Source organism: Cheilinus undulatus, linkage group 6 (assembly GCF_018320785.1).
Source record: "Cheilinus undulatus linkage group 6, ASM1832078v1, whole genome shotgun sequence".
Classification (NCBI taxonomy): Eukaryota; Metazoa; Chordata; class Actinopteri; order Labriformes; family Labridae; genus Cheilinus; species Cheilinus undulatus.
In genome coordinates this window covers 25,315,069-25,339,959 of record NC_054870.1, presented here as the reverse complement: position 1 = coordinate 25,339,959, position 24,891 = coordinate 25,315,069, and the positions used below count along the sequence as shown (strand labels likewise).

The following is a 24,891-nucleotide window of genomic DNA, read 5'->3' as shown; positions in this document are numbered from 1 at the left end:
CAGTTGCCTAGTAACACAGTTGAGGGTGCACACAGTGTTCATAAAAGCGTGTGTTTGTGTGTTGGGCTCTGCGGTGGAGTATATGAGATTATCATAATCATCTCACAGTTACACTGGGTCTCCCTCAGAGCGTCTCATTAGCATAGCAGTGTGAGGAGCCTCTATGACTGTGCAGTCCTCGCACAAAACTGTTCCTCTCACATATGAAAATCTGTGAATGTTTTGCTGTTGGACATTACATAAAATGAAAGTCATTCTTAGATTTATGATTTCACCTTATAATTGTAAAAACAAGATTGCATATTTATGTATCAAACAATATTTTCTCTGCCTTATAAAACAGTTCCTGTTGAATAATGTTCAACCCAAGAGCAGACAATATATAAAATTTACTGTTGCAGCTACAGGTTTATCAGTGATTTATTACATTGAAATGGAAAAACCTGCAGCTCTGCTGTGTCTTCATTTTTATTCTAACTAGCACCAGGGGACAGAGGTGTGCATTTGAGTGTCAGTTTGCAGCATCGCCCACTTCATCGCAGCTGTCTCGGCTGCCAAAGGCTCAAACATAAAGGCCGTGGCCCAACACAGAGGTTAAAAACACATTCGTCTTCTCCTCCTCTGCAAGTACTGTGATAGGCAGGAATAGGAGTCATGTTGCAGGTTCTGTTTCAGAGCTTTCATACCAAAGCCCTCTTTAATATCTTGTTTTTTTTTATGTAGGAACAAGAAGGATGCTTAGAAACATGATGAACGAGGCAGGGAATTTACAAAACTGTAATATGTCATGAGCTCAAGCTCACTTTCCTTTTCTGCAGCAGAAATTTATTGAAAGACAAAGAATAATAAAAAGAGTGAGAGAGAACCGTCCCTTCTTGGCTCTGGAACACAGCTGCCCTGTATTACAGCAACACTTTGTTCCTCATTTTCATTTAATTCTCTTCCTCCACTTGTAAACACACCATCTTAGCTGCTGGTGTATTGGACAGTTTTGGGTACCTGTCATTGCACTGCATTTTGAGATTTTGGCTGCCACCAAAGAGCATGGCAGCTGGTGCTTGTAAAGCTGTTGATTTACAAAATTCATCTTTTTTTCTGCTTGATCTGACAGAATTTATTACATGAGAACATGAGAATAATGAAAGATAAGTCCGAGGATATCATAGGGTGCCGGGGGTTGTGTATGCATCTACATCTACATATTGACTGACAGAAATCACAGAAAAAAGAGGATTTATGTTTGATGCGTCAGAAGTACAATTCTAAATGATGTGTTTTATTGGATTTTATCTTGTAGCCATGTCTTTTTTAAGTCTTGCCAATGTCTGGCAATGTCTTCTTTACTAAAGTAAACTAAAATTTGACAGTGAGGCTGTTTAAAAGACTTTATTGAATCTGCTTTTTGGAGGAGAGTTTTAATTTTACAGCTTTATTGAATGAGTGACAGACCTTGATTTTTCCTATAATCTGCTGACAAGTTCTTTTTAATCATGAAGTATTTGCCGATGAAAAAAGAGGGACACTATCAGAGATGTTCTGTGTCCCTGGACTGACACCTACTTCCAGAAATTTGTGGGGGGCTGTTATGTCAAGGAAGTGTATCAAGAACCCTTTATCATAGATGTTTTTATTCACGCTCAACCCATAGAGACAAATCTATCTGCAGCTCAGGCTACGATGACTTAAAAAGCTTTGATTTACAAGAAGTTCTGCTTAAAGCTGTATGCTTATTATCTTTAACATCGATGGCTTTCTCACAGCCTAAACTGCCCTGAACTCAGCTTATGTCATGTGATGTGAACAGGAAAAAGGTGGCTGCTGATAAGGAAGGGTCTACTGTCAGAGGATGGATGGGTTCTAAGCTCTGACACCTCTCTCTAGCACCTAGTGGACATAGAAACCCAGCCGTGTACATCAGATTTTGTGCTGATTTGTGTGAAGATTCATCATGCATCAGTAAAAAAAATAAACCAGCAAACCGATCCACTGTACCTGCACTAATAGAGACAAAGAACAACTCACATTTATTGTCTACTTGAATGCTGTTTTTCTCTCTGATACACAGGAGAAAAATAATGCATATTAATCACCAAGCTAGGCAGCATTTGCATCACAAATTGAACTTACCAGGTGCAATGTAGCACATAAACAGCTGATGTTAATGCCTAAGATGATTAAGAATAAATCCATCAATGAACAGCAGAGCAGGAGTTCGAATTAGACTTGATTCAAGTTATTATCAAATCCATCAGAAGGCTGCCACTCAATAAGGACAAGAAATAAGAGTTTTCTTTAAACATCTTGATTGAAGTCATTACTCTCACTCTGATTGTATAATACACTTTAAAATACATCTGTACCTGTGGTCATTATTGATTAAACATTCTTTCATTCACAATTACAAAAGTTTTCTGTTGGTTAAAGACAGTGGTTATAATGTCTTCTAACAAGTCTAAAGTAATAGAACACACAACAGAAGACACAAAACCAAATAGATGGATGCACAGATGTATTGGTTCAACATCCATATCAGTGACCTCTGACCTGTCGACCGTTGTGTTGAATGATGACAGTATTATATCAGTATTGGCAAGGGGTGCACGTCATTGGATTTTTGCTTATATCCAATATGCCAGTATCAACAAATTAATTTTGGCTGATAACATTATCTGTTAGGATATTTTCATGAAGTTCAGACCTAAAACTTCAGTCCAAGTCAAGTTTGAGGATGGATGGATGGATAGACAGATGCTTTATTAATCCCAAGATTAAAGAATGGATGAACAAATTAAGACATTTCAGTCTTTGAAACTTACCCTAAAGTGTAAGCAATGATCATGGATAAAGAAAAAGACTTCAGCTGAAGTAGTTCGACAGGTCCAGCCTAAAACTCAACAAATGCATTTGTTGGTATGGCCATTATTTACAGATGATATAGGCAGAGTTTTAAAGCCAAAATATCAGTTGTATATCAGCAGAAATGTCCACATCTGCCAATACCTGTATTTACCTTTGAGCTAATATCTGCTAATACCAATAACATTTAGATAATACAGTGCATCCTAAGAAGATGTAAATGTTTCTTGGGACTTACAGTCATAGTTCTTAGAACAATTAATGCTTTATTAAACATTAACAACGTGATCTCTCCAATCCTAAACTTCCATTGTTGACTTCATCAGGTTACTGAGTTCAAAACTTGTAATTCAGACTTTTACTGCATGTTTGATTGTTGCTGTTTGATTTGTGCACTTGATGCCCTGTATGAATTTTATAGCACCTTCAAGCAAATAAAGGCTGCTTTATCATTTATAATTTTAGTCAGTTTACATATCTGATATGTGCTTTTGTTTACTTTCCAGTATTTGCAGTTAACCCATAGCAAATCTTAATTTTTCACATTATATAAGACAAATATTTTAATACAGTCGATGCTTTTTCACCCAGCATCTGTACTTTACCTGTTGGTTGGGCGTCAGTAGAGGGTTTAATACCGTTTGGTTGCAGTCAGAATGAAGCTCAAGTGTCAGCCACCTTCAGGTTAAGTTGTGTTGAACTTGTGTTGGAAAAAAAGTCTCTGCTCTAGTGATTAATTTTGTATTCAGGATAGACGCAGGGCGCGCCGGTAGTTGACTGGTTAAGGTGCGCGTCATATATGCAGGCGACCCGGGTTTGAATCCGGCCCGTGGCACTATTTCCTGCATGTCTCTCCATGCTCTCTTCCCTGTTTCCGACTCTGTCCACTGTCCTATCCAATAAAGGCCAAAAATAAATCTTTAAAAAAAAAAAAAAAAAAAAAAAAAAAAAAGGTAGAAATGTGGCATGGACTGGACAAAGTTTACACTGTTAAAATGTTGTCAAGACAGAAATTAAAGTCCACATTGCCTGTACAGAGGACTGCCACAGATTCTGTTCAGTCCAGCTTTGTCTTTCTTAACTTGTCCTCCACACTTTACCTTCCTCTATTTTTTCTCCTTGTAATCATGCTTTGATCAGTCACTGAGCTGAACCATTTCTCTCTTCAGATCAAATAAGGAGGTAAATCATGGGATGCCATCTGTTTGTGTTAAACTTTGATTTGTAGTGTTTTATTCCTTTTTAAAATGGAGATATTATTTTGAGCATACATCGCTGTGATTGTATCAGTGTTATTACAAACTGCATAGTTGTATGTTGAAGATCTTGATTTTACTCTGCACAGTTTTACGATCATATTAAACATCATAATTCTTATCTTTTCCTGGTGCTCACCTGAACCTGCTGTCCTCATGCAGGTTGTTCAACCTGACCTGAACTGGAATGACCATCTCATAAATCTATGAGCTCCGTATTAAGATTAATAGATAGTCCATGCTATGATCCATGTCAGATTTAAGCAGACAGTGATATTGTGTGGTTGGCTGCTGTGATCAGGTGACCATGAACGAGCTTATATAGCATAACTAGTATAACGTCTGTCTTTGTTATTGCTTCTGGATTACTCCTGGCTATTGTTGAGTGCAGCGTGCAGGCAGATATACTGTAGAGCTGTTTGTGATGGCAGGAGAGCGAAAGATCCAGACCCCGTCTGATAAAAAAACAACTGTTGACAACAAAAATTGTAAGTTTATAAAATATTAATTTATGCCTGTGTTGTTTCACCTCAGCGTCTATTTTTCATGCTTGTCTTTTATCCTGTCTCAGGTTTAAAACTGTAGTATTGAGGTAGCTTCATGGTTAGCTTCATGTAATGTTTGCAGTCAGTTAGGGCTTTTTTAGGAGCTGCCCCTTAATAGAGGTGCAGCAAAGTGCTGTCCTTGACCTAGTTTTAAGGTGTGGCCTGTAAGAATGTGCAGGTTATAAAGCACTGCTTGGTGTTTGTGATTCTTGAGTCATGTTTAAATATTGCTGCAGGAAAATAAAGCAGTGTCGGTTACTTCCTTTCCTTAAGTGACTAGGTTGATGGGGCTTTTAAGGTTCTACATTACATCTCTTGGCACCCACTCGTTTGTTTTCTTTCACTTTTACTGACCCAAATTGAGAAGAATGGCCACAAAGAAATGATCAATTTCTAATTTGGATCTTCTTTCCTCCTGTTTTTTTTTTCTTTGTCCAGTTGATGCTGATGAGATTAAGAGGCTAGGGAAGAGGTTTAAGAAACTCGACCTAGATAACTCCGGCTCTCTCAGCGTGGAGGAGTTCATGTCGCTGCCGGAGCTCCAACAGAACCCGCTGGTGCAGAGGGTCATTGACATATTTGACACGGACGGGAATGGAGAGGTGGACTTTAAAGGTGAGTAAACAACTCTAGCAACTGGCACATGGTAGCTTTAATCCAGTCTGTTTGAATCTATATGTGTTTGTTTTCAGTACAGGATGGCTGCTGTTCAAAGTTTACCCCACTGCTCTATGTTATTAGACAATTTCTCATAGTTGCCCCAGTGTTTTAGTAATCTAATACTATTGTCAAAGTTTATGCAGCTCTGGAAACTTTTCCTAACTTAGATTTAATGTGTTTGTTTTATTTTTTGAACCTTTCTATTACATTAAAAAGCTCAAACATAGTTGGCTTAATGGTGATCCTTGACTTGTCATATCTATTGAATTGTCAGACTTCTGCTAAGCAGTCCTAGTGTCGATTATAATGTCAGTATGCGGGGTTTGTGTGCTCTGCAGAGGCTCATGTTTATTTTATCTAATAATGTAAGACAGCTTTAGTATGTCTTTAGCATTTAGCAAGCATGATTTTAACCTTTTTAGAGGTCTAAGAGCTGACAAAAAGATGCTCTCTACTAAAAAAAGTTAAAAGGTAAATGTTACTAACAGGGTTCCTGCAGACCCTTAAAAACTCTTGAACAGGGCTTTTTAAAGTTTAGGACATTAAAAGTCTTATTTTTACTGGTGAGTAGTTATAAATTTTAGAAGGCATTTTGACTTCAACACGTCTTTATCCAATCATTGTTTTCTACCTACATTTATCTGATTTAAATTGTTAAGTTTCAAAAAAGGCAGCACATCTCAAAATCCAAGTTATGGAGGACAAAAGTACAACATTTCACTTATTTATTTGGCTCACATCCCATAACAATCGCTTACATGTTTTGGTACAAAGCCTTCATCAGAGCGTTTGTTAGACTAAATCTACAGATTTTCTTTTAAAAACAGTTTTCAACCATTTTTGAGCTTAGGCTGAACACTCTACTGATCATCGTCATCCTTGTGGTGAAGAGTGGCCTTCCCCTCCAACTGAGTCTTGAAATTGTTCTTTTTTTAGTTTAAGCTTGTTGCTTATGTTTTGCTAAATATCACTGTTTTATATGTTGACAGAAAAGAGGCATTAAATGTGCTAGAAGTCATCAAACTTGGGAGTTTTTAGACCTAAATGTGCTCTCTAACCTTTTTCAGTTGACATTATATTAACAGTGCATTAAACCATCTTAAAATAGGTCTTAAAAAAATCATACATTTGAAAGAGTGTAGAAACCCTGTGCAAAAGTTTTTTTTTTCTTCAGTTTAAGAGGTTTTGCTTTCAGCAGTTCTACTTTGTTAATTTTACTCATCTTGGGAATCTTTTCTTGATCAGGAAAAGGAGCACAGCTATCAATGTGTATGGCAAAAAAAAGCATTCACATCCTGTCATCAGCAATACTGAAACAAAGACTGTTTTGAAGCCTGATTAGACATAAAACTTGGACTGATAGTTTTTCTCCTCTCCTTCCAGAGTTCATTGAGGGAGTGTCACAGTTCAGTGTGAAGGGGGACAAAGAACAAAAGCTTCGATGTGAGTAACTGCCTCTTCATTAAAACCATGCATGTCCAAGAGTAGCACTCCTTGTTCGAGGTCTGCTTGTTCTGCTGCTCTGGGACTCAAATCAGCCGGGACGTTGTCTCCTGTGCGTCCCCTGTTCTGTTTGTGTCCCTCATTGTACTGCCTCCATGAAAACTCCCATGGGCAGTAAACTGTAAATGATGATTAAAGATTGTGAAAGCTGAAGACGTAAACATTTAACATTTAACATTTTTGTTTATGTTTGCAGTTCTTTTGCTTTACAAAGTGGTAGATTCACGTTTCTTTTAGATTACAGTAATTAAAATTTTCATCTTGTTCTTTGATTTAGTCAGTTAACCATGTTCTGTTCCCTCCTATCTTTATTATTTTTGCTTCCTCATCTTTCGTCATCTTTATCATATCTGTAACTGATTCAACGTTCTGCAAACAGACTAGCACACTAAAAGATTAACTATTTAAATTACACGCATGCTTCTCCTCACTGGTTTGATTTGTTTCTGAAGTCACAAATGGCCACTATCTCTGCTACATCACCAACCTCATTAAAAAAAACATTCCCCTTCTGAAAATGTGACATCTACTTGAAGCTACCCATCACTTTTACACTTTTCAGCTGCTTTGGAGCGGTTTCCTTTCAACTGGATTTGCACCCTCTGTCAACCCTTGCAATTTACTTAAATGAACGTAATCGTTTGGTTCTCCATGTCCTGTACCATGCAGTTGAGTTGTCACGCCATCAGAATTTTAAACTTTGATATGATACAAATACAAATCTAGCAATACTGATATCATTTTTCTATACTAAAGCTACCGAAAGTAGAAGTCCTAGGTACCTTAAATTGGTAACTCTTGGTTTCTTAGAGAAAAAAAATTCCAGGCAAGTCATTCACACTTCTTTTTAAAGAGGAATAAGCACTACTTTTGTACCTATTGAGATCTGTAGTGTTTCCAGCTTTAGTACATCCAAATTCTGTGGATCATAAAAATAATAGATTATTGGATTTTAAGATATGTGATTTCTACTTTAAGTGCCACACAATTGGAAAATCTCTTTAAATGTGCTGTGTTGTGCATGTGGGTTTTTAATAAACTGTGAATCGCCTCCTTTATTGCCTCCTGGAGCAGTTTTGATAGTTGCTGTCTTTAAATGTGTTTTATAATAAATACTATAAATGGCTTTATTTAATGCCTGAAATCTTGCCCTATCAGTTTTCAGTGCTGCTCTTTCTCTAGAATCAAGAAGACATTCAACCTACTTGCAAAGGAAAACAGTTGCTGTTTTGGAGCCAGTGTGACAGAAAGTGGACAAGGGCATGTTTGATAAAGACTTGTTCTGGTTCCCTCAGGACTTTATCATTTTCTAAAGAGAATAATTTTTTTCAAACATAACTGTCAGGCTAATAGGCCATCATCAGAGAGGATTTTTCCAAGAAAACTCCTCACTTCTGTTTTTCCTGTGCTATTGCTTTGTGTGTAATTGACACTCCTGTGTTCTTCTTCAGTCGCTTTCAGAATTTACGACATGGACAAAGACGGCTACATCTCCAATGGCGAACTCTTCCAGGTGCTGAAGATGATGGTAGGCAACAACTTGAAGGACACGCAGCTCCAGCAAATCGTGGACAAGACCATCATAAACGCAGACAAAGACGGAGACGGCAGGATATCCTTCGAAGAGTTCTGTGCAGTAAGTCCGACCCCTCCTGTGGAGTTGTGGGGGTGGTGACATTTCTGCTGATTCAGCATGATTTGGCCGGGGCAGATGTCAAAAGGGCAGAAAAGCTTGATGAACAGCCTTTTTTTTGGTCTCCAACTGGAGACCTGAAGGTTTTACTTTCACGCTTTATTTTGAAATATTCCTTTCTTCTGCGCAAAAAACACTACTGTTAATGTCTCCTTATTTGATTCCATGGCATTGATTTATCAAAGGCAGTGCTTTTAAATTGTTTCATTCACTGAACACTCACCAAGCTGCTTAACAAGTTTTAATAAAATACTCCTTAGTGATCCTCACAAACCAACTTTAAAGGTGCAGTGTTTAATATTTAGCCTAGTAGCATTTAGCAAAACAAGCTTGGTTAAAATGAAACATAACATTTATAAGTAGATTGATCTAAATTAGTGTTGACATCTGATAACACATTTTTTAAATTTATGTTTTAAATTAACTCAGAATAAGCCTTTTATTCATACATAGAGAGGGTCCCCTCCAAGGACGCTGCCATCTTGGATTTTTGCATTTTGCCTGTTTCGATGGCACCATAGAAGGAACCAAATAACAGTTAAGCATGTATTGATTTTTAAACTTCACTGGTTCCCACAGTTATCACCAGAGAAATGATCATCACACTCCAGAATTGACTGTTAGATGTTGATAGTCCCAATTTTACACACTGCACCTTTAAATGTTCAACATTTATCTGACAGAAAGCAAGTGAATACAAAATGTCTGTAGTACTTTTTAAAAGGTGGTTCTCCGTTGTGCTGGTGTGAATAGTAGAGTTGCTTTTGTTTTGGGTGTAAGAAAATAACTACTCACTCCTGTGCATGTGTCAAAATAGAGGAGAATTTAGATCAGCCCTAGATCAGCTATTTCTAGTCATGAAATGATTACAGATTTACTCTGAAGTAGCACTTGACAGTCTTTTTTTGAAGACAGAGGATGAACATTTTGCCATCATCAATGGCTGCTCTCCTGCTGTTGTAATTTTATAGTATATCCATGGCCTTGATTTTCTAATTTTGGATCAAAGAGGCTCTTGGTGAAACGTGTGAGCCACCTATGTGGTCTCTTGTTAGTCTTGGAAGGTAGCCTAAGCTCAGAGAGGTTTTCTCAAGTGAAAGGCGCATGCTTTCACTCTGACAGACACACAAAGACAAAATTTGATACTTGCATCTCTGAAACTCTAAATTAAAAAGGCTCTCGTCCTTGTGGGAGTGTATTAACAGGAGGGTGCAGGAAATGTTAGATCCTGATTTTAATAAAATGTGTGATGCGTTTTCAGTCAGGCTAACTCTATTCTTGTTCTGGGCACTGCAGTCTGACAGAAACCACATCAGAGAGGGTGTGTATGAAAATAAAGATTTGTAGAAATAAAATGAGAGAGTGTTAATGACACAAATGCTTCTGCAAGATTACACAGGTATTTTACCACATAATAATATCAGAACTTGACTGTAGTGCTGAGACAGTTTGTAGTTTACAGTTAAACTCCTCTGACTTTACATGCAAAGTCTTGTTCTTGTGTCACTGTTATTTATGTATTTATCTTGACTCAGTTGAAAATGTAGTAATACCACGCTTCTGAAAACTGAAAACATAAGAAGGTGTTGACATCATGAATATCTGTCTGTAAGTAAGTAGCAGTAAAACGACAACAAGGATGTCTTCTAGGTTTGTCCATCTATGATTACATCACCTGAAATGTCAGGTGTATGGTCTGAATAGGTAGGAGATGAAATTATGAAAAGGTACAATTAGTGAAAATAAAGTTTGGATCAATTTTTATATAAACTTGAAGTGTATAAATTCACTAGGATACTTCATGACTTATGAAAGACTGTTTTTTAACTGAGTCAGTTAGCTTTCATTGAAAATCATTCAAATTCACTGCTGTCACTTTAAATATAAACAGATTGGCAGCTTTTCCAGCTTTATATCACTGCAAACTTTGGAAGGATGAGTAGGTTAAAGTTTCCATCATTAAAAGCTGTCAGGTATCTGGTAGAGATGTGAGGTATTTCTTTTTTTTTAATCTATTTACATGACATTAAAGTCCATTTATGAATAAATATGTTTCTTTTAATCAAATTATGTGGAAAAAAAATTGAGTCTTAATTTTATTTTGAATTTTTAAGAAGAAAATAATAGACAAATCTTGTATTTTTTTATAAACTTTCCTTATTTCCTAAATATTTTGATTGTTTTATTTCCTTTATTATATATTTTGTCTTTCTTTTTCTTTATCCATTTTCTTTTTCTCTTATTCTTCTTAATTTAAATTCCTATTCACATATGAATGTGATATGTTCTTCTTAAATGCATCGTAAACCAAAAATTTGCTCTTGCTTCCACTAAAAGCGCACATCTTTCCTCAGCCTTTCTGTCTTCAGCTGTTGAACTTCTATTCAACAGTTTAAAGCCCAGTTCAGATCATAGATTCACAACAAGACAAAAGCTTGCAACAGGCAGCTCTGCGATGTTCTTAACACCTGCCAGTTCACACCACTGCGACTAAAGGAGACAGTACATTGTTTCCATTGCAATGAGTCACAATCCTTCAGTTTAAAGTGATTTATTTCTGAAGTTACTGCACAACAAATCTGTCTCTACAATAGGGAAAGTATTGCACATGAACTGTTTTTCCTGCATCTTTATCATCATTAGAATGCTAAAATCAGGCTGTTTGATTCCAGCTCATCATTGATTCACCATCAAAATCATAGCATGGCAGTGCAATTTCTTGGCTCATAAACAAAAAATGCTTTGATAATTCAGTTTTGTTATAAGGAAGATATCAATGTCCCAAAAATGTAGCTCCTACTGCCTTGAATTTCTCGTGAATTAGTTCATATAGTGCTGCTTGTCCTGGTTACTAAGCAGCTGATGGAGGAGGCAGGTTTCTCTAAGGGTTAAAGTTTCCATGTAGAAACGTAAAAAAGATAGATGTCACAACTGCCAAAATTCACAGCATGATTTCATCTAATAAAATTAGCAATTATAGCCTTTCAGAATGAGATTTCTTTTTCCCTTCTGCAAAAGCATCCGGTTACATTGGCCTACAACCAGCTGTTGCACAGTGAATATTTGTTCTGAACTCTACTTGAAAGATAAATCATTAAATAAGAAGAGTATTATTAAAATAAAGCAGATTAAACTGTAAATTAGACAAAACAAACTTTAGGATTTTAATATAACACAAAAATATGAATGCTAGAGATGCACTGATTGTGAACATTAGGACCGATACTGACACCCTTGTTTAAGATGACAGTGTACCTGATTGCTGATATGTAAAGCAGTGTTTTTGTTAGTCACTTAATTTAGTGTAACACTCCCACTATACCAAGAAATGTCCTTTGTATTTAACCATGAGAACAGAAGAAAAAATCAACGGATGACTTCTGCCCAGTAAAAAAAATCTCTGATTTGATTCAGTAGTTATGTATACTAAATATCAGCATTAATATCTGTTCATGCTACAGTATTTACCAATGACCAGTGCTGGTCCACAAGACAGATATCACCAGTATGTCTGTAATGAATGAAGACCCACACCGGATTTGTGTGTAGTAAATGTGCAGATGGAGATCCCACGGAGGTATAAAGAGCACTGCAGTGCCTCTAGAGGAGCAGCTGCAGGGCTGTGCTAATGAACACAGGGTCCCTCCAAGAAATTGAATCTCCTCCGTTGTTTCTTATGCATGGATGACGGCTCAGGATGTCCTCTGAAAGACAGCTCAGGACCTTTAAATACTGCTTTCACAAATTGTATAGTGGTGTTAACAATTCACACTTACACTTTTCTTAACTTTCATAGTTAGCATCTCTTTCTATAACAGCACTTTAAAAACAACTTTTTCTGTCTTCCAGGTGGTCGGAGGTCTCGATATACACAAAAAGATGGTGGTGGACGTGTGAGCTGCTCTGCTTGCTGACTCCCCCCTTCCTCCTCGACACTTGCTTTCTCCCCCATCTCTGAAGATCTGCTCAAGACGTCCGGCAAAACGCTCTCTGTGTAACTCAATGGAAGTATTCTCTCTCTTTATCTCTCTTTCTTTATCTCTCTCTTTCTGTGAAGCCACTTTTTCTTTACAAAACCACGGGCCTCGCGAAGCCAACTTTGAAGTGTTATTGAACTGTAAATCCTCTCGATAACCCGGTCGTAGCACTTTAAGAGACTGAAGGACATCTGTTTGTCATTTGCAAAGAGCATCTCTGATTGTGGACGAGAGGGGAGAACGGTTTGGGGAAAGGGGGGGTGCTGTGAAGAGCCTGGTTGGCGTGTTCATATTTTATCCTTTCTTTTCTTTTTTTTTTTTTTTTTTTTTTTTTGGTAATTGTTATTTTTGATATTTATTTTTTTGTTGTCTTTTATAAAGAAGAAAAAAATACAAGTATATCTTTGGTTTTCACATGAGGGGGAGTGTATAGTATTTGAACACTTGACTTACAGTACAACTAGAAAGTAGGGTATGAAGTGCCAACCAGAACATATCCAGAAATCAGTCTGAGTTATTACCTTTATCACCACTGTTAATGTGACATTTCCAACTGCAAACTAAATTTCAGATTTTCTAACATTTTGTCTTTGTTTTAGCTTCTATACAAAATATTTTATTACACCAGTGAAGCATTGGTCACTCTTAGCAAAGAAATTCATGTTTTTGTGATAAGGTTTATAGTTTTATTCAAAATTAAGAATGTGTTTATATTGTTTGAGATAATCCTTGTTTTTCCTGTCATGAAGTTCTAGGTAGATAATTAAATGCCAAGAAAATGTCTTTCCAAAATAATCTGTGGCTGCAAACTGATACATGGTTTACTCTTGACGAAGCATTTTGCATTTCAGTGTGCATTCATAAGACAATCTGTAATGCAAACAACAGCTCTGCACTCACTGACTGATGAAAAGCGGTGAAATAAGACTTTGTTTTTGGTTAATCTCTAAGACAGAGGCTGAATGGACTTGGCGAAGAACTGAGAGTGATATTCTGAGTGGACAATGGTGAGATTATACACCGTTTATGCTAGTGCATAGCAATTTAAGAGACTTATCTGGCAGCGTTTTTTAACTGATATGTGTATATTAGGTAATCAATGTGTGCTCGTCCTCTTTTTTAGCAAGAGGAGAAGGCTTTGCCTCCGCTTCACATGAGCCCTTCACTAATACTTACTACTCAGTACAGAGCAGGATGGGTCAGAGTTTAACTCTTAAAAATCTTAACACGTTGGCATGATCCGTGTGCAATGGGATAGACTGTATATTGTAGTTTATTTTTTTGAAAGTGTACATTTCAAAAGTTGGCTTCTTCTCCCACTTTTCTGTCAAAATCACCTTGTTTCTCCCTTTCACACCAACTTCTACCTACAGGGAGAAAACCATAGTCTACCAAATTTTAATATCAAGGGGAAAAATGCTTCCTGCTATAAATGGCATTGAGGAAAAGCTTTTTGTTTTGCTTTGGAGGTCGACTGCTAGTTTGAATGGGAGTTTTCAGTGACTCTGGAGTGCTCTGTCGTCCCATAATCCCAAAGCTCTGCACGGCTTGGGCCTCCCTGTGCTTGCATGACATGGAAATATATTTTTTTGTTGTGCATGTAGATCAACTTTTGAAATAATCCTCTTGTTTACACATGGATGGTGATGTTAATATATTTAAGAATTTAATGGTATACAATATGGATGTTGCCAAACTTTGGTAAATGTACACATATTATGAGAGGTAATCCAAATGAACTGAACTACATGTAACTTTTTTGTATTTTTACCTGGGTCAGCCAGATGCTTCTATTCCAGTAAAAGTTGCATATCTGATCCCGTCTCAAACTGCCACACACTGTACTCAGCTTAAAGGGGAAATTTGATGTTTTTTTTTTTCTTTCTTTTGTATATATTTGTTAAATGCAGTTCTGGCTCTCTGTTCTCTGTATAGTTCAGACCGGCTTTAGTTTGTAAGTGCTTCTTTTCTCTGAGGGACTTGGGTCTTTTAGTTTGTGTGGGGATATCTGACAAGATTTAAGTTTGAAAACCTTTTTTTTCCTTTTTCTGCATGCTGCATCTTATGCTGTGGGACTGTTGGAAACTTGATACTGTATGAAAAATAAATAAAATTTAAATAAACTTTGAAATGTTGGAAGTAAGATATTTCCTGGACTTTTTCAAAAATCAAAAACCGTGCACAGATTTTGGATGTGAAAGATAAAGAAATCCTTTAAATTTTCATAAGATTATGACCTATTCAAGTCCAAAGCCAGAAAGAAGAACACAATCCTCGCTAGGGATCAAAATCATTTATTTACACAAGTTCATGCTTACAGTTAATTTTATTCTTATTTAAGTATCATGACATAGCTTCATGTTTCTGGATCAACTGATTCAAACCATGAGACCAGAACAGAGAAGGCTGAAGTGTCACACAGTCCCATTTGTCACCCCACACCATAGTGGGAATTTACCAGCCAATGTAGGAAAACGATGGACATATACTGCAGTCAATAAGCCTTCAGAACCTCTCGGCTGTCCGGCTTGCCACCACCCTGATGTTGCCGTAGACCTTTGAAGGTGGACTTCCTGAGGGGGGAAAGGGAACTTAAAGGTCATTTCTCAGCACTGCATGGATTCAGAGAGTTGACGCCAACAAACACATAATTTTTACTCTTCCTTTTCTATTAAATGTTAAAATAGTGAATTTCTTACCTAAGATTAAGTTACATATCGCTGTCCGGGCCATCTTAATATTCTGGAAAGATCCTAAAATATGGACTTTCCTGTGGAATGGCAGATAAAGGGGGTTTAAATGTGTCACTACAAATTAAGAAGTAATAATGGACGGACATTGCTTTAAACTCTTGATGTTTCTTTGAAAGCAAAGCATGACAACACTGAATGGTCTTGAAATAAAAAAAAAAAAACTTTTAACAAATCAGTCCACATTGAGATTATTTCCTGAGTTAAAATGTATAAATCTTGCTCAGAAAATCAGTAATTGTTATTTTTTTCGGTCCTCTAAAGATAATGGTATCAGTTATAAAACATTTTTTCCTGTTATTTCATTCTGGGATGTGGAAGTGCATGCAAATGAAGTTAAAACTTTTTATTTACTGTCATGTACCTGTGAAAATACTTAGAGCTTGAAAAAAATAAGCTCATGGTAACAAAGGGTGTTTTCTTTATTGTTTTTTTGACAATGGTGAAAGAATTGTGAAATCAGTACTCACGTGTCTGCAAGCACGATGCGAGTCTTTGTGACATTTTCAATGGTGAATTTGGTCTTTCCTCCCTTCCCTGCTATTCTTCCAATAGCTCTGGATAAGTGGTCTCCTTTTAGTGGTTTCACTGCAAAGACACAAAAGACAAGACAACCAGATACAATTGTAAGAACTTCTGACACAGAGTTTATTTTGCTGTAGGTAAGAATATAGGCCTGATACTGTAAAATTCAGGTTTCCAAACAGAATGACCAGGCCAGTGCCGGCTTACCATCAGTGACATCAAAGCTTTCAAGGAAAAGTTCATCTAATCTGATCAGCGCTAAGGCATCCTAGAAAGAGGGAGGGAGTATGTTAATCTTTGATCAAAATCAAACACTTTGCTTCCAAAAAAGTTTTTTTTTAATATGCCTGGGTCTTTCATTGTCGTACTTACTTCAACCTGAAAACCCAGTACAAACGCTCTGACAAAATCTGTTGCTTTTGTGAGAGAGCCAATGTCCTGTGTTTCTTTGCAAGTCTAAAAGCAAATACAGACACAAATGTGAGTATCTGTACAGTTTGGCATTGCTATATCATGTTAAGGTTGCTTAAACGTGCAGTGAAAACATACTTTGATTTCCACATTCCTTGTCTTGAGGTTAAATCGAACTTGAAGCTGCAAGTTTTCTACTATTGGGGTAAAAATCTTCAGCCAGTTTTCCTTCAGTGGAGTGTATCTGTGAGCTGGGACAGGGACTTTTCGCATCTCATCTGGTCCCTGAAGCACACAAGAAACTGTAATCAACAACTATTTCAAGTTGTAAACAAATACATTACGATTTGTTTATTATTCTATTTAACGTGTTACTTATTCTAACAAAACAATTGACGATGCCATTTTGTTAAAAAAAAAAAAAGAAAAAGAAAAAGAAAAAAAAACGACTAACAGCAAAAACAACCTTCGTCATCACGTCCTGCTCATAGCTTAATTACTGAGTCATTGGCAGTCTACTTCTGGGTGTGGGTTTTGTTTATGTCTCTGTACTGCTTGGTATATGGTATTAAGTTTACCTTATTTTTTTAATAATAAGTCTAAAGTGGGCAGTAAGCCTTGGCATAACGCCGCTGAAAACTGGGTAATGACAGTGAAAAATAAATAAATATCACAGTGTAAATAAAAAAATGAAAGATTAACACAAAAATGAGAGTTTAAAACGGTTCTCAGTGTCAACCCCGTTCTGTGAAAACAACCCACAGGCGCTTTAATAAATCCTGCCACAAGAGGAAACTGCGCAAGCGCAAACTAGTTCACCAGTTTATCTCAACGGACTACTTTGTGACGTTTACGCTAAAAAACAAAACAAAAAGAAAACAATTGGTAGAAGTTACATCAGATAAAATTGAGACAAAAACTAATCAAATATTAAATACAACAGTTACCTTTAATTTGTCGCCTGAAATTGGGGGAAACTGTGGCCGTTTGCTTGCCACGGGCTCCTCTGTGTCCATATCCGCCACATCTTGTTCACGTTTTCGTTTATGAGTCTTCTTAGACTGTACCTTTGTGAAAGAATCTTCGTCGTTTCTACTCTCCGTAGCAGCGCCAGCCTCCGCGGTTGAATTGTTATCACTGTCCATACTGGAAAATAGTTATATTTTGGTATTTTCAGTCTGAACTGTAGCAGACGACAGCCACTAAGGCATGAGGGTGTCCTCGTGCAACAAAAAGGACCCCTACAGCAACGTCGCCGACGCCAGTGGATTGCAAATAATGAATACTCGTGCGGCAACTAGCTTAAATCTCACCATCAGCTACTTAAATTACATTAGATTGACAAAAGATCTACATACACTCTCTGTTTTTCCCAAACACTTACGATATCGACGATAAATATATATTTTTGGTCAGGCATATCTTTAGACAGCCGCACTCTTAGCTCGACTGTACGCTGGTGGAAAGTAGTTTGTTTTGGCAGCGAGCTGCTTTTAACCACCTCGAATATCCTGAGATTATTGAGTTTTACTATTTCTCGCAAAAACAGCGAAGATGTCATCACCACTAGCAAAGCCTCAGATTATTGCGCATATTCAGAAAGGCTTAAATTACACAGTTTTTGATACTAAATGGATTCCTTGCAGCGCAAAGTTTGTCTGCCTCGGGAACTTTGCTAGAGGAACCGGAGTGATGCAAATATATGAGGTGCAGCACGGGGAGGCTCAACTTATCAAAGAGGTAGTGAACATGTCAATATTAATTTATCATGTAAGCTTTCTTCCTTTTTTCATTAACATGGCAGAAGTTTGGGTTAGCTTAATGAGCATACACAACATTTCTAGAACAGTCTCTCTTGGTTGTCTCCATAGCAACGAGGTTAAGACAACAAATATATTCCACTGTTCAAAAGTTTTCCGATGTGATTAGTTGTCGGTTATGTTTGTTTTTATTAAAATATCAGCTGTAATAAACAAGATACACTGTATCAGATGACAATATACTGTGTACAAATTTAACTTCTCGACATGGGAAATTCACCTGCTCATAATAAAGAACTAACAGCAATAACGCAATAACTTGACAGTTAAGGTGCTCTTCAATGCATAGAACAAATGAAACAGTTGGTTAGTTGTTGGTTAGTGGGTCAATATGTGATTATATCGGGGTTATATCCATTTAACAAACTTTAACAAACATTTCTGGTCTGTTTTGTGTTTATTATTACACCATCTGTCTTCCAAAATGATCCTGCTTACACTAACTCTAAGCCAGATATTGATTAAACAGTATGTATTTGCTGCTTTTTCCATTGTACTGATTACTTGTTATATTGTGCCATTTTTAATGTGTTTCAGATAGAGAAACCTAAACCCATAAAGTGTGGGACGTTTGGGGCCACTTCTCTCCAGCAAAGGCACATTGCGACTGGGGATTTTGATGGGAATCTCAATATATGGTATCACATCACTATCAACTTATGAACAGATGAGGACAAGATTAGTAGGCTGCCTAAGAAAATTCCCCTTTTTTAAAGTTTTTCCCAAGTGCTTTTAAACAGAGCAAGTACTTTTTTTATCACAGCTTTTCCAAACATCCTAGGTTTATTTTGGATACTCACATTATTTAACTTTGTGCACAGAAACTTTTATTTTTCACAAAACAAAAACTAATATGGTCTTAATTATTAGCCTCTGATAACAGCCTGTAGTTGTTTGTTTTCAACAAGTCTCAGACACGTCTTCTGATGAATCCCAGCCCTTTCTTCTTTGGCCAATCTCTCAGACTCTTCCAGGTTTGATGGTCCTCTGGCATGGACCTTGGTCTTTAGTTCACACCACAGAATTTCAATGTGAATTCAAGTCAGGGCATTGTTCAGGCCGGTCAGTAATGTTACCTTTGGTCTTCTGGAGGTAGTTCTTTACCAGGTGCCACGTATGTTTTGGGTTGTTGTAGTGTTGGAAGACAAAATGACGACCCAGACCCAGTTTAGCTGCAGACTGCTTGGTGTTTTATTTCAAAATCTTCACTTATCCATCTTTCTTCATGATTCCTTCCACCTTTATGAGAATCCCAGTTCCAGATGCACTGAAGCATCCCCACAGCATAATACTCTCACTGCCGTGTCACTGTGAGGACGGTGTTCTTTGGGTTATAAGCCTCTTCCTTCTGTCTCCAAACATAAGTCTGTTCCTCTGATCAAAGAGCTCTAGTTTGGCCATAGACCAAAGCCTGTCCTTTGGCCTCGTCTGGCAAAGGACATGCTTCCAGTATGTATAAAGTTCCTCCAGGTTGTCCTAAGCATACTTTAATCTGGCTTGAAGGTGTCTCTTCTGCAATAGTGGACTTTTTCTTGGTCTTCAATCCATGTCGTTAATTCCTATGCAGGGCTCTAGTGATTCTCTTTTTTGAGTCTACAATTGTTAACTTGGCTAAGTCATTCATTAGTGTCTTGGCAGTTGCTCTGGGCTCTTTAGACATAGCTCTCACTAGTTTTCTTTCCAGAGTCATTGAAATCTTTCTCTTCCTTCCTCTGCCAAGCTTATTCTGTACTGTGTGGCGCTCTTTGAATTTCTTGATGATGCGTCTCACTCCAGTTCCTGGCAATTGGAAGCACTGTGATAACCTTGAACAAAAAGCTCAGTTCTGAAGGAGGCCAATAATTTAGACCCTGGTTAATGTTGTTTTTTGTTTTGTTTTTTTGTTTGTTTGTTTGTTTTTTGTACAATAAATTTTCTCTGTGTGTGCAAAAATTAAACAGTGTTAGCATCCAAAATAAAACTAGGATGTCTAGAAAAGCTGTGTTAAAAATTATGTGCTCTGTTTAACAGCAGTTGGGAAATACTTTTAAAAAATGGATTTTTTTTTGAATGGGCTAATAATTTAATAATTTTATCCTCATCTGTGTCAACATTTTTGTCTCTAAAGTATGAAAGTAAATTCCACTTCTTTAATGCCAGATCACTAGCAGTGTTTTAGTCCCTATATTGAAAGGTATTTAAATAGCAAAGGCTCAAGTGAAAAGTATAACTGACCCCTTCAGGAAAATGTCATATTTTCAAGAGGAATTGAAGCTTGACTAAAGTGAAAGTGAGTACACACAGACTATAACTTCAAGTGCAGTGGGATTTATTTGATGGATATGCTTGCTTTTTCAGGAACCTGGAGATGCCAGAAGTGCCTGTGTACTCTGTAAAAGCCCACAAAGAGATCATGAACAGTATCGATGGTGTTGGTGGTTTGGGGATTGGCGATGGCGCTCCAGAGATAGTGACTGGAAGCAGGGATGGTATGTACATAAAACAGTCAATCTTTGCAATTAAAGCCTTTTTCTGCAACAGCACAAAGAAGGATTCTGTTTGAAACTCTGTTTGGTGTTACAGGGACAGTAAAGGTGTGGGATCCCAGACAGAAAGACTCACCTGTAGCTAACATGGAGCCAGTGGAAGGAGAAAACAAGAGGGACTGTTGGACTGTTGCATTTGGTATGTGAAATACAAAATAGAAGAAAAGAAACTGTAAGCTTTTCACAGCCACAGCAGATTTTATAAAATGGAACCAGTTCAATCTGAGACACTTGCTTCTGGGTGCATGCTGTTAAGTCATCATAGTTTATCCCAAGTTTAATCTTGCTTTAATTCTAAATGAAAAAATGGGTAAAACAAAAAAAAAGCCCCATACCCCATGTGTTTGTGAGCAAACAAAAATTTGGTTTGGTTGCTTAACACAAGAGCTTTCAGGTGTTTTTATCTCACAAATTCGAAACATGCTTTATCAGTGTTCTTGCAAAATCATGAATAAAATCCTTTTACATTCTTCCCTGACCCTCTCCTGACAGGTCACGCCTTCAATGATCAGGATCGCTGTGTTTGTGCTGGCTATGACAATGGGGACATCAAACTCTTCGACTTGCGTAATATGTCTCTACGATGGGAAACAAACATCAAAAATGGGGTGAGGTCGACACTTCTGTTAAAATTATTCTTAAAAATGTAAAGAAGAGGTCATGACAGCTGCTGTAGATGCATGTAATTTTTTTTAGTTGTTTTGTTTAATACTTTTATTTGCCACTGTGGCGCTGTAGCAAGAACATTACAAGCATTATTAAGGGACTGAAATCAACTTCAGTCCTCTTGGTTCTGAAAAACAAAGCAGACTTGTTTTTATAGCTAATGTTTTAAGGATAACAAACACACAACTGACTCAAAAGTTGGACAAAAACAGCAACACATTTGGAGGCAGAGCTGGAAGTGACTACCCAGCATCATTTAGACTTTTAACCCACAGTGGAAGTCTGAGATTTCCTTTACATATCATACAAAAAGCACTGAACTGATTTTATTACTGTCGTCGTTGTTATTCATCACCTTTTAATGTAGCTGAGTCAGCCAGCACTCAACCCATTCTACCATGTGGGAAAAGTGTTGTGGAGCTGCCATGTGAAAATCTCAGGGAGTGACTTGTTTTTCTTTCTGACATCATGACCAGGTATGCGCTGTAGAGTTTGACAGGAAAGACATCAACATGAACAAGCTGGTGGCCACCTCACTGGAGGGAAAATTCCATGTCTTTGACATGAGAACCCAGCACCCCACCAAGGGCTTCACCTCTGTTTCCGAAAAGGTAATTGGCCTGGGTGGAGAAAGTCAGATGAATGTTTGGCACCTTTTTTATGAGGAAAAATGTCAAAAGGGTTTTTTTGTTATTGTTAGTTTTACATTTATACAGCACAGAGGGAAGAGAGGTGCACCTCATTTTAAATGTTTTCATAGCTGGAGGCATTTGTGTAACATTTTCTGTGGCCTTGTGACAGTGGCCAAAAACGACACAGGACTGTGGTGAAGGAAGAGTTGTGTCTATTTGTGGGAAAATCCTAGAAAAAACACACTTAAATCTACATTAGTGCCCAGCCCGGGGGGAGTTGCCATGTGTTGTCCAACTTAGAATCCCTAATTTTGCTGTTTTGAAAGCAAATGACCATTTTCTCTGTTTTAGGCTCATAAGTCGACCGTCTGGCAGGTGAAGCATTTACCTCAAAACAGAGAAATCTTTATGACTACCGGGGGAGCAGGCAACCTTCATCTATGGAAATAGTAAGCGATGCTTTTTTAAAATGTAAAAATGTTTGCACACAAGTGCTTGTATCGACAGCCATTGAAGTACTACTCTTACATTTCCTTCTCTACTATTTAAACTAATGCAAAAATACATTTGTTGTTGTTCTCAGTGAGTATCCGGCTCAGAGAAGCAAGAAAGACTTAGATGGCATAGATGTAGGCGTAGCTGGCTCTGTCAACCTCCTGCAGAATGTCACCGTGTCCACTCAGCCAATCGCCAGCCTGGATTGGAGCCCCGACAAGCAGGGCCTGTGTGTGTGTTCAGGCTTCGATCAGTCTGTCCGAGTGCTCATTGTCACCAAACTTAATTCGGTGTGAAAAAGTAGACCATAACAAAACCTGGGTGATGCAGATTTGCACTGCCTGAGAGGAAATGTGTAACAACTGCAGACATGCACCAGTAGTCTGTAACTCACTGCCCTTTTGTGGTGCTTTTATATGAATAGACAACAACCTACCATTGCTTGTCTAGGCAGCTGTCAGTCTATATTTTGTACATTTGATAACCATCTCTAGACTTATCTTGAGAGAAAAAAAAAGAAAGTCAAATAAATTATAAAATCTATTGTTTGATCAGTCTTTGTAAATACTACTCCTGATAAATGTAGAAAGCTTGGCTGATCCATGTAGGCAGTGGAAAGAAAACACCCTGATATCACCATTATTCATACAAGGAAATGAGTCATACACCCTCTAACTTTGAATAATAAATTGGAGATCGAGATTTATTTTCTTTTTCTATTCCTGTTTTTGTAGATGTTCACTGAAACACACCTCTTTTGTTGCACTATTGGTGAATTCCAATTTTGTCTATTGTCAAAGTTGTCATTTTTGATATGTCATTTTTAATGAGAGCTTTCTGTTTCAAATTAAATGATCCTTTGGAGAAAAAGGCAATTTTTCTCAGTATCATCTCTCCAATAACAATGGCTGATTTATAACATCAGATCTGAGCAAGTTGAGGAAGATGTCTACATTCTCAAAACACACAAAACGAATGTGCTGCTAAAGATGAAAGATGGTTTATTTTGGAATACAGTAATCAAAATCTGATAAGTAAAGCATTGTGTGCATTTTTTATATCCAGCATTTGAACCTGAAGTAGTCCTGTAGCTCCTGATCATCCTCTTGTCGATCGTGGATCTTAGCATACACACTCTTCAGCAGCTTTGTCATGCCCTTTTCATCCAAGATGTCAATGTATTTTTCAATGCAACCTACAAACACAAATTACTACATTACAATAAATACAGTCACATTAAAGAGGCTCTAACAAACAAATGTTTTTTTAATTGAAAAGTAATTTGTACATTTAAAATGTGAAACAGCCTACATGACACTTTTTTTACGATATTATGAAGAGCTTTCCATATTCATTAATCCAACATGTTTCATACATGTCCTCTATGGAACATGCTGTGCCATCTATGCAGGCATGGCACCAGCTCAGTGTAATGCATCTCTATTAATAGTATGCATAGCACGTCATGTGGATTAGGCTGCATGATTCTAATTCAACACTGTAATAACAAAATAGTTCAGTTTAGTCAAGGCCATTACTCAGGAAAAAAGTAAGCAACTAAAAATCATTGCAGTAAATCATTTCTGTACCTGACTGTCTTATTTCAAATATGTGATTATTCATAATTATTAAAAAACATTAATTATTCTGTGACTGACTGAAGTAGTCTTTGATTTGCTTGAATTTTAAGTAAGGACTGTGACAATTGTTCTATTCCTTCTGAGTTTTAAACCTTTAATGACTAATAATAATATGCTAGTTGCAGTGCTAATTTTGTCTAATAAAACTAAGACTAAATATGTCCACTGACTACCTTTTATTCCATGATAGACGGGACTAAGATGAGCTAAAAATAGATTTTGATTACTAAAAATCTGACAAACAGAATGTTCAGTTTTCATCAAAACTACTAAGATGGGACTAAAAGGTAATGACATTCAAATGTGACATTCAAAATCCATATTTCTTCACCATGGGTAAAACACAACATGTATCTGTAGCTCTTCTGCTCTTCAGCTATTGAAAACATTAATACCCGGTTTGGCAGAGTGCATAGACCCTGCTAACATGATTTGGTAACAGATGTAGGCAAGAGAAAAAACTTTTGACTAAAAGTAAAGACTGAAATATAATGACTTTGTTTAAATGTTTTTTGAGATTTTGTTGACTAAAGCTATAGAGAGTAAAATGACTAAAATGTGACAAAAACTAACAGGCATTTAATCTAAAAAGTAGGACTAAAATATAGCTGTCAAACTTAAAACTGCCTAGTGGAAATTGGAAGAATAGCGATAATAAAGAACAGCAGTAATCACTTAAGCCCATGACTTTGCCGTGCGCCACAAGGCTGGTTTCCAGCTGCGAGTGGTGGAACTGCTCCTGTGACATCAGCATGCGGACAATCTCTCCTGTGATGAAAGCATCATCGAAGCTTTGCTCAGCCACTGGCTTCAGAGGGAATCTGCAGTATACCTCCACTGCAGCCTTAGGGTCTGATGGCTCCAGCAGCTGAACAAGCTCAATGTAGGCATCGTGGACCTGGACAATGAATTTGTGAATCACACCTAATTTGGATCA

General features: G+C 37.3%; 3 protein-coding genes across 3 annotated transcripts in view; 2 read left to right on the top strand and 1 right to left on the bottom strand.

The window, feature by feature from the left end:
- ppp3r1a (protein phosphatase 3, regulatory subunit B, alpha a) overlaps window positions 1–14,621 on the top strand; it is a 37,672-nt gene extending 23,051 nt beyond the window's left edge. Inside the window, exons 3-6 of the mRNA XM_041790018.1 lie at window positions 5,096–5,272; window positions 6,701–6,760; window positions 8,272–8,456; window positions 12,363–14,621. Coding sequence (XP_041645952.1) covers window positions 5,096–5,272; window positions 6,701–6,760; window positions 8,272–8,456; window positions 12,363–12,410 — 470 coding nt within the window. The 3' untranslated portion in view covers window positions 12,411–14,621. The remainder of the gene's footprint in view (window positions 1–5,095; window positions 5,273–6,700; window positions 6,761–8,271; window positions 8,457–12,362) is intronic.
- Window positions 14,622–14,768: 147 nt separating this feature from the next.
- Window positions 14,769–17,419, bottom strand: pno1 (partner of NOB1 homolog). Its single transcript, XM_041790143.1, has 7 exons — window positions 17,124–17,419; window positions 16,315–16,461; window positions 16,138–16,221; window positions 15,973–16,033; window positions 15,711–15,828; window positions 15,190–15,260; window positions 14,769–15,063 (listed from the first exon to the last, which is right to left on the bottom strand). The coding sequence occupies exons 1-7, from the start codon at window positions 17,319–17,321 to the stop codon at window positions 14,996–14,998; spliced, it is 747 nt and encodes a 248-aa protein (XP_041646077.1). The 5' UTR covers window positions 17,322–17,419; the 3' UTR covers window positions 14,769–14,995.
- A 139-nt stretch (window positions 17,420–17,558) lies between these two features.
- Window positions 17,559–23,902, top strand: dnaaf10 (dynein axonemal assembly factor 10). Its single transcript, XM_041790142.1, has 8 exons — window positions 17,559–17,916; window positions 18,534–18,634; window positions 20,334–20,464; window positions 20,559–20,660; window positions 21,014–21,129; window positions 21,664–21,798; window positions 22,171–22,268; window positions 22,403–23,902. Exons 1-8 carry the CDS (start codon window positions 17,731–17,733, stop codon window positions 22,608–22,610), a joined length of 1,077 nt encoding a protein of 358 aa, XP_041646076.1. The 5' UTR covers window positions 17,559–17,730; the 3' UTR covers window positions 22,611–23,902.
- The last annotated feature ends 989 nt before the right edge of the window (window positions 23,903–24,891 follow it).

Excerpts from the sequence above, each read along its gene's own strand:
- pno1 (XM_041790143.1), bottom strand. The coding sequence starts at position 17,321 with ATGGACAGTGATAACAATTCAACCGCGGAGGCTGGCGCTGCTACGGAG. Across the intron at positions 16,462-17,123 it reads TTTCAGGCGACAAATTAAAG|GGACCAGATGAGATGCGAAA; the intron begins GTAACTGTTGTA and ends TGTGTGCTTCAG. Across the intron at positions 15,064-15,189 it reads GATATGTAACTTAATCTTAG|GAAGTCCACCTTCAAAGGTC; the intron begins GTAAGAAATTCA and ends TTCCCCCCTCAG.
- dnaaf10 (XM_041790142.1), top strand. The coding sequence starts at position 17,731 with ATGTCATCACCACTAGCAAAGCCTCAGATTATTGCGCATATTCAGAAA. Across the intron at positions 18,635-20,333 it reads GATGGGAATCTCAATATATG|GAACCTGGAGATGCCAGAAG; the intron begins GTATCACATCAC and ends TTGCTTTTTCAG. Across the intron at positions 21,130-21,663 it reads AAACAAACATCAAAAATGGG|GTATGCGCTGTAGAGTTTGA; the intron begins GTGAGGTCGACA and ends CATCATGACCAG.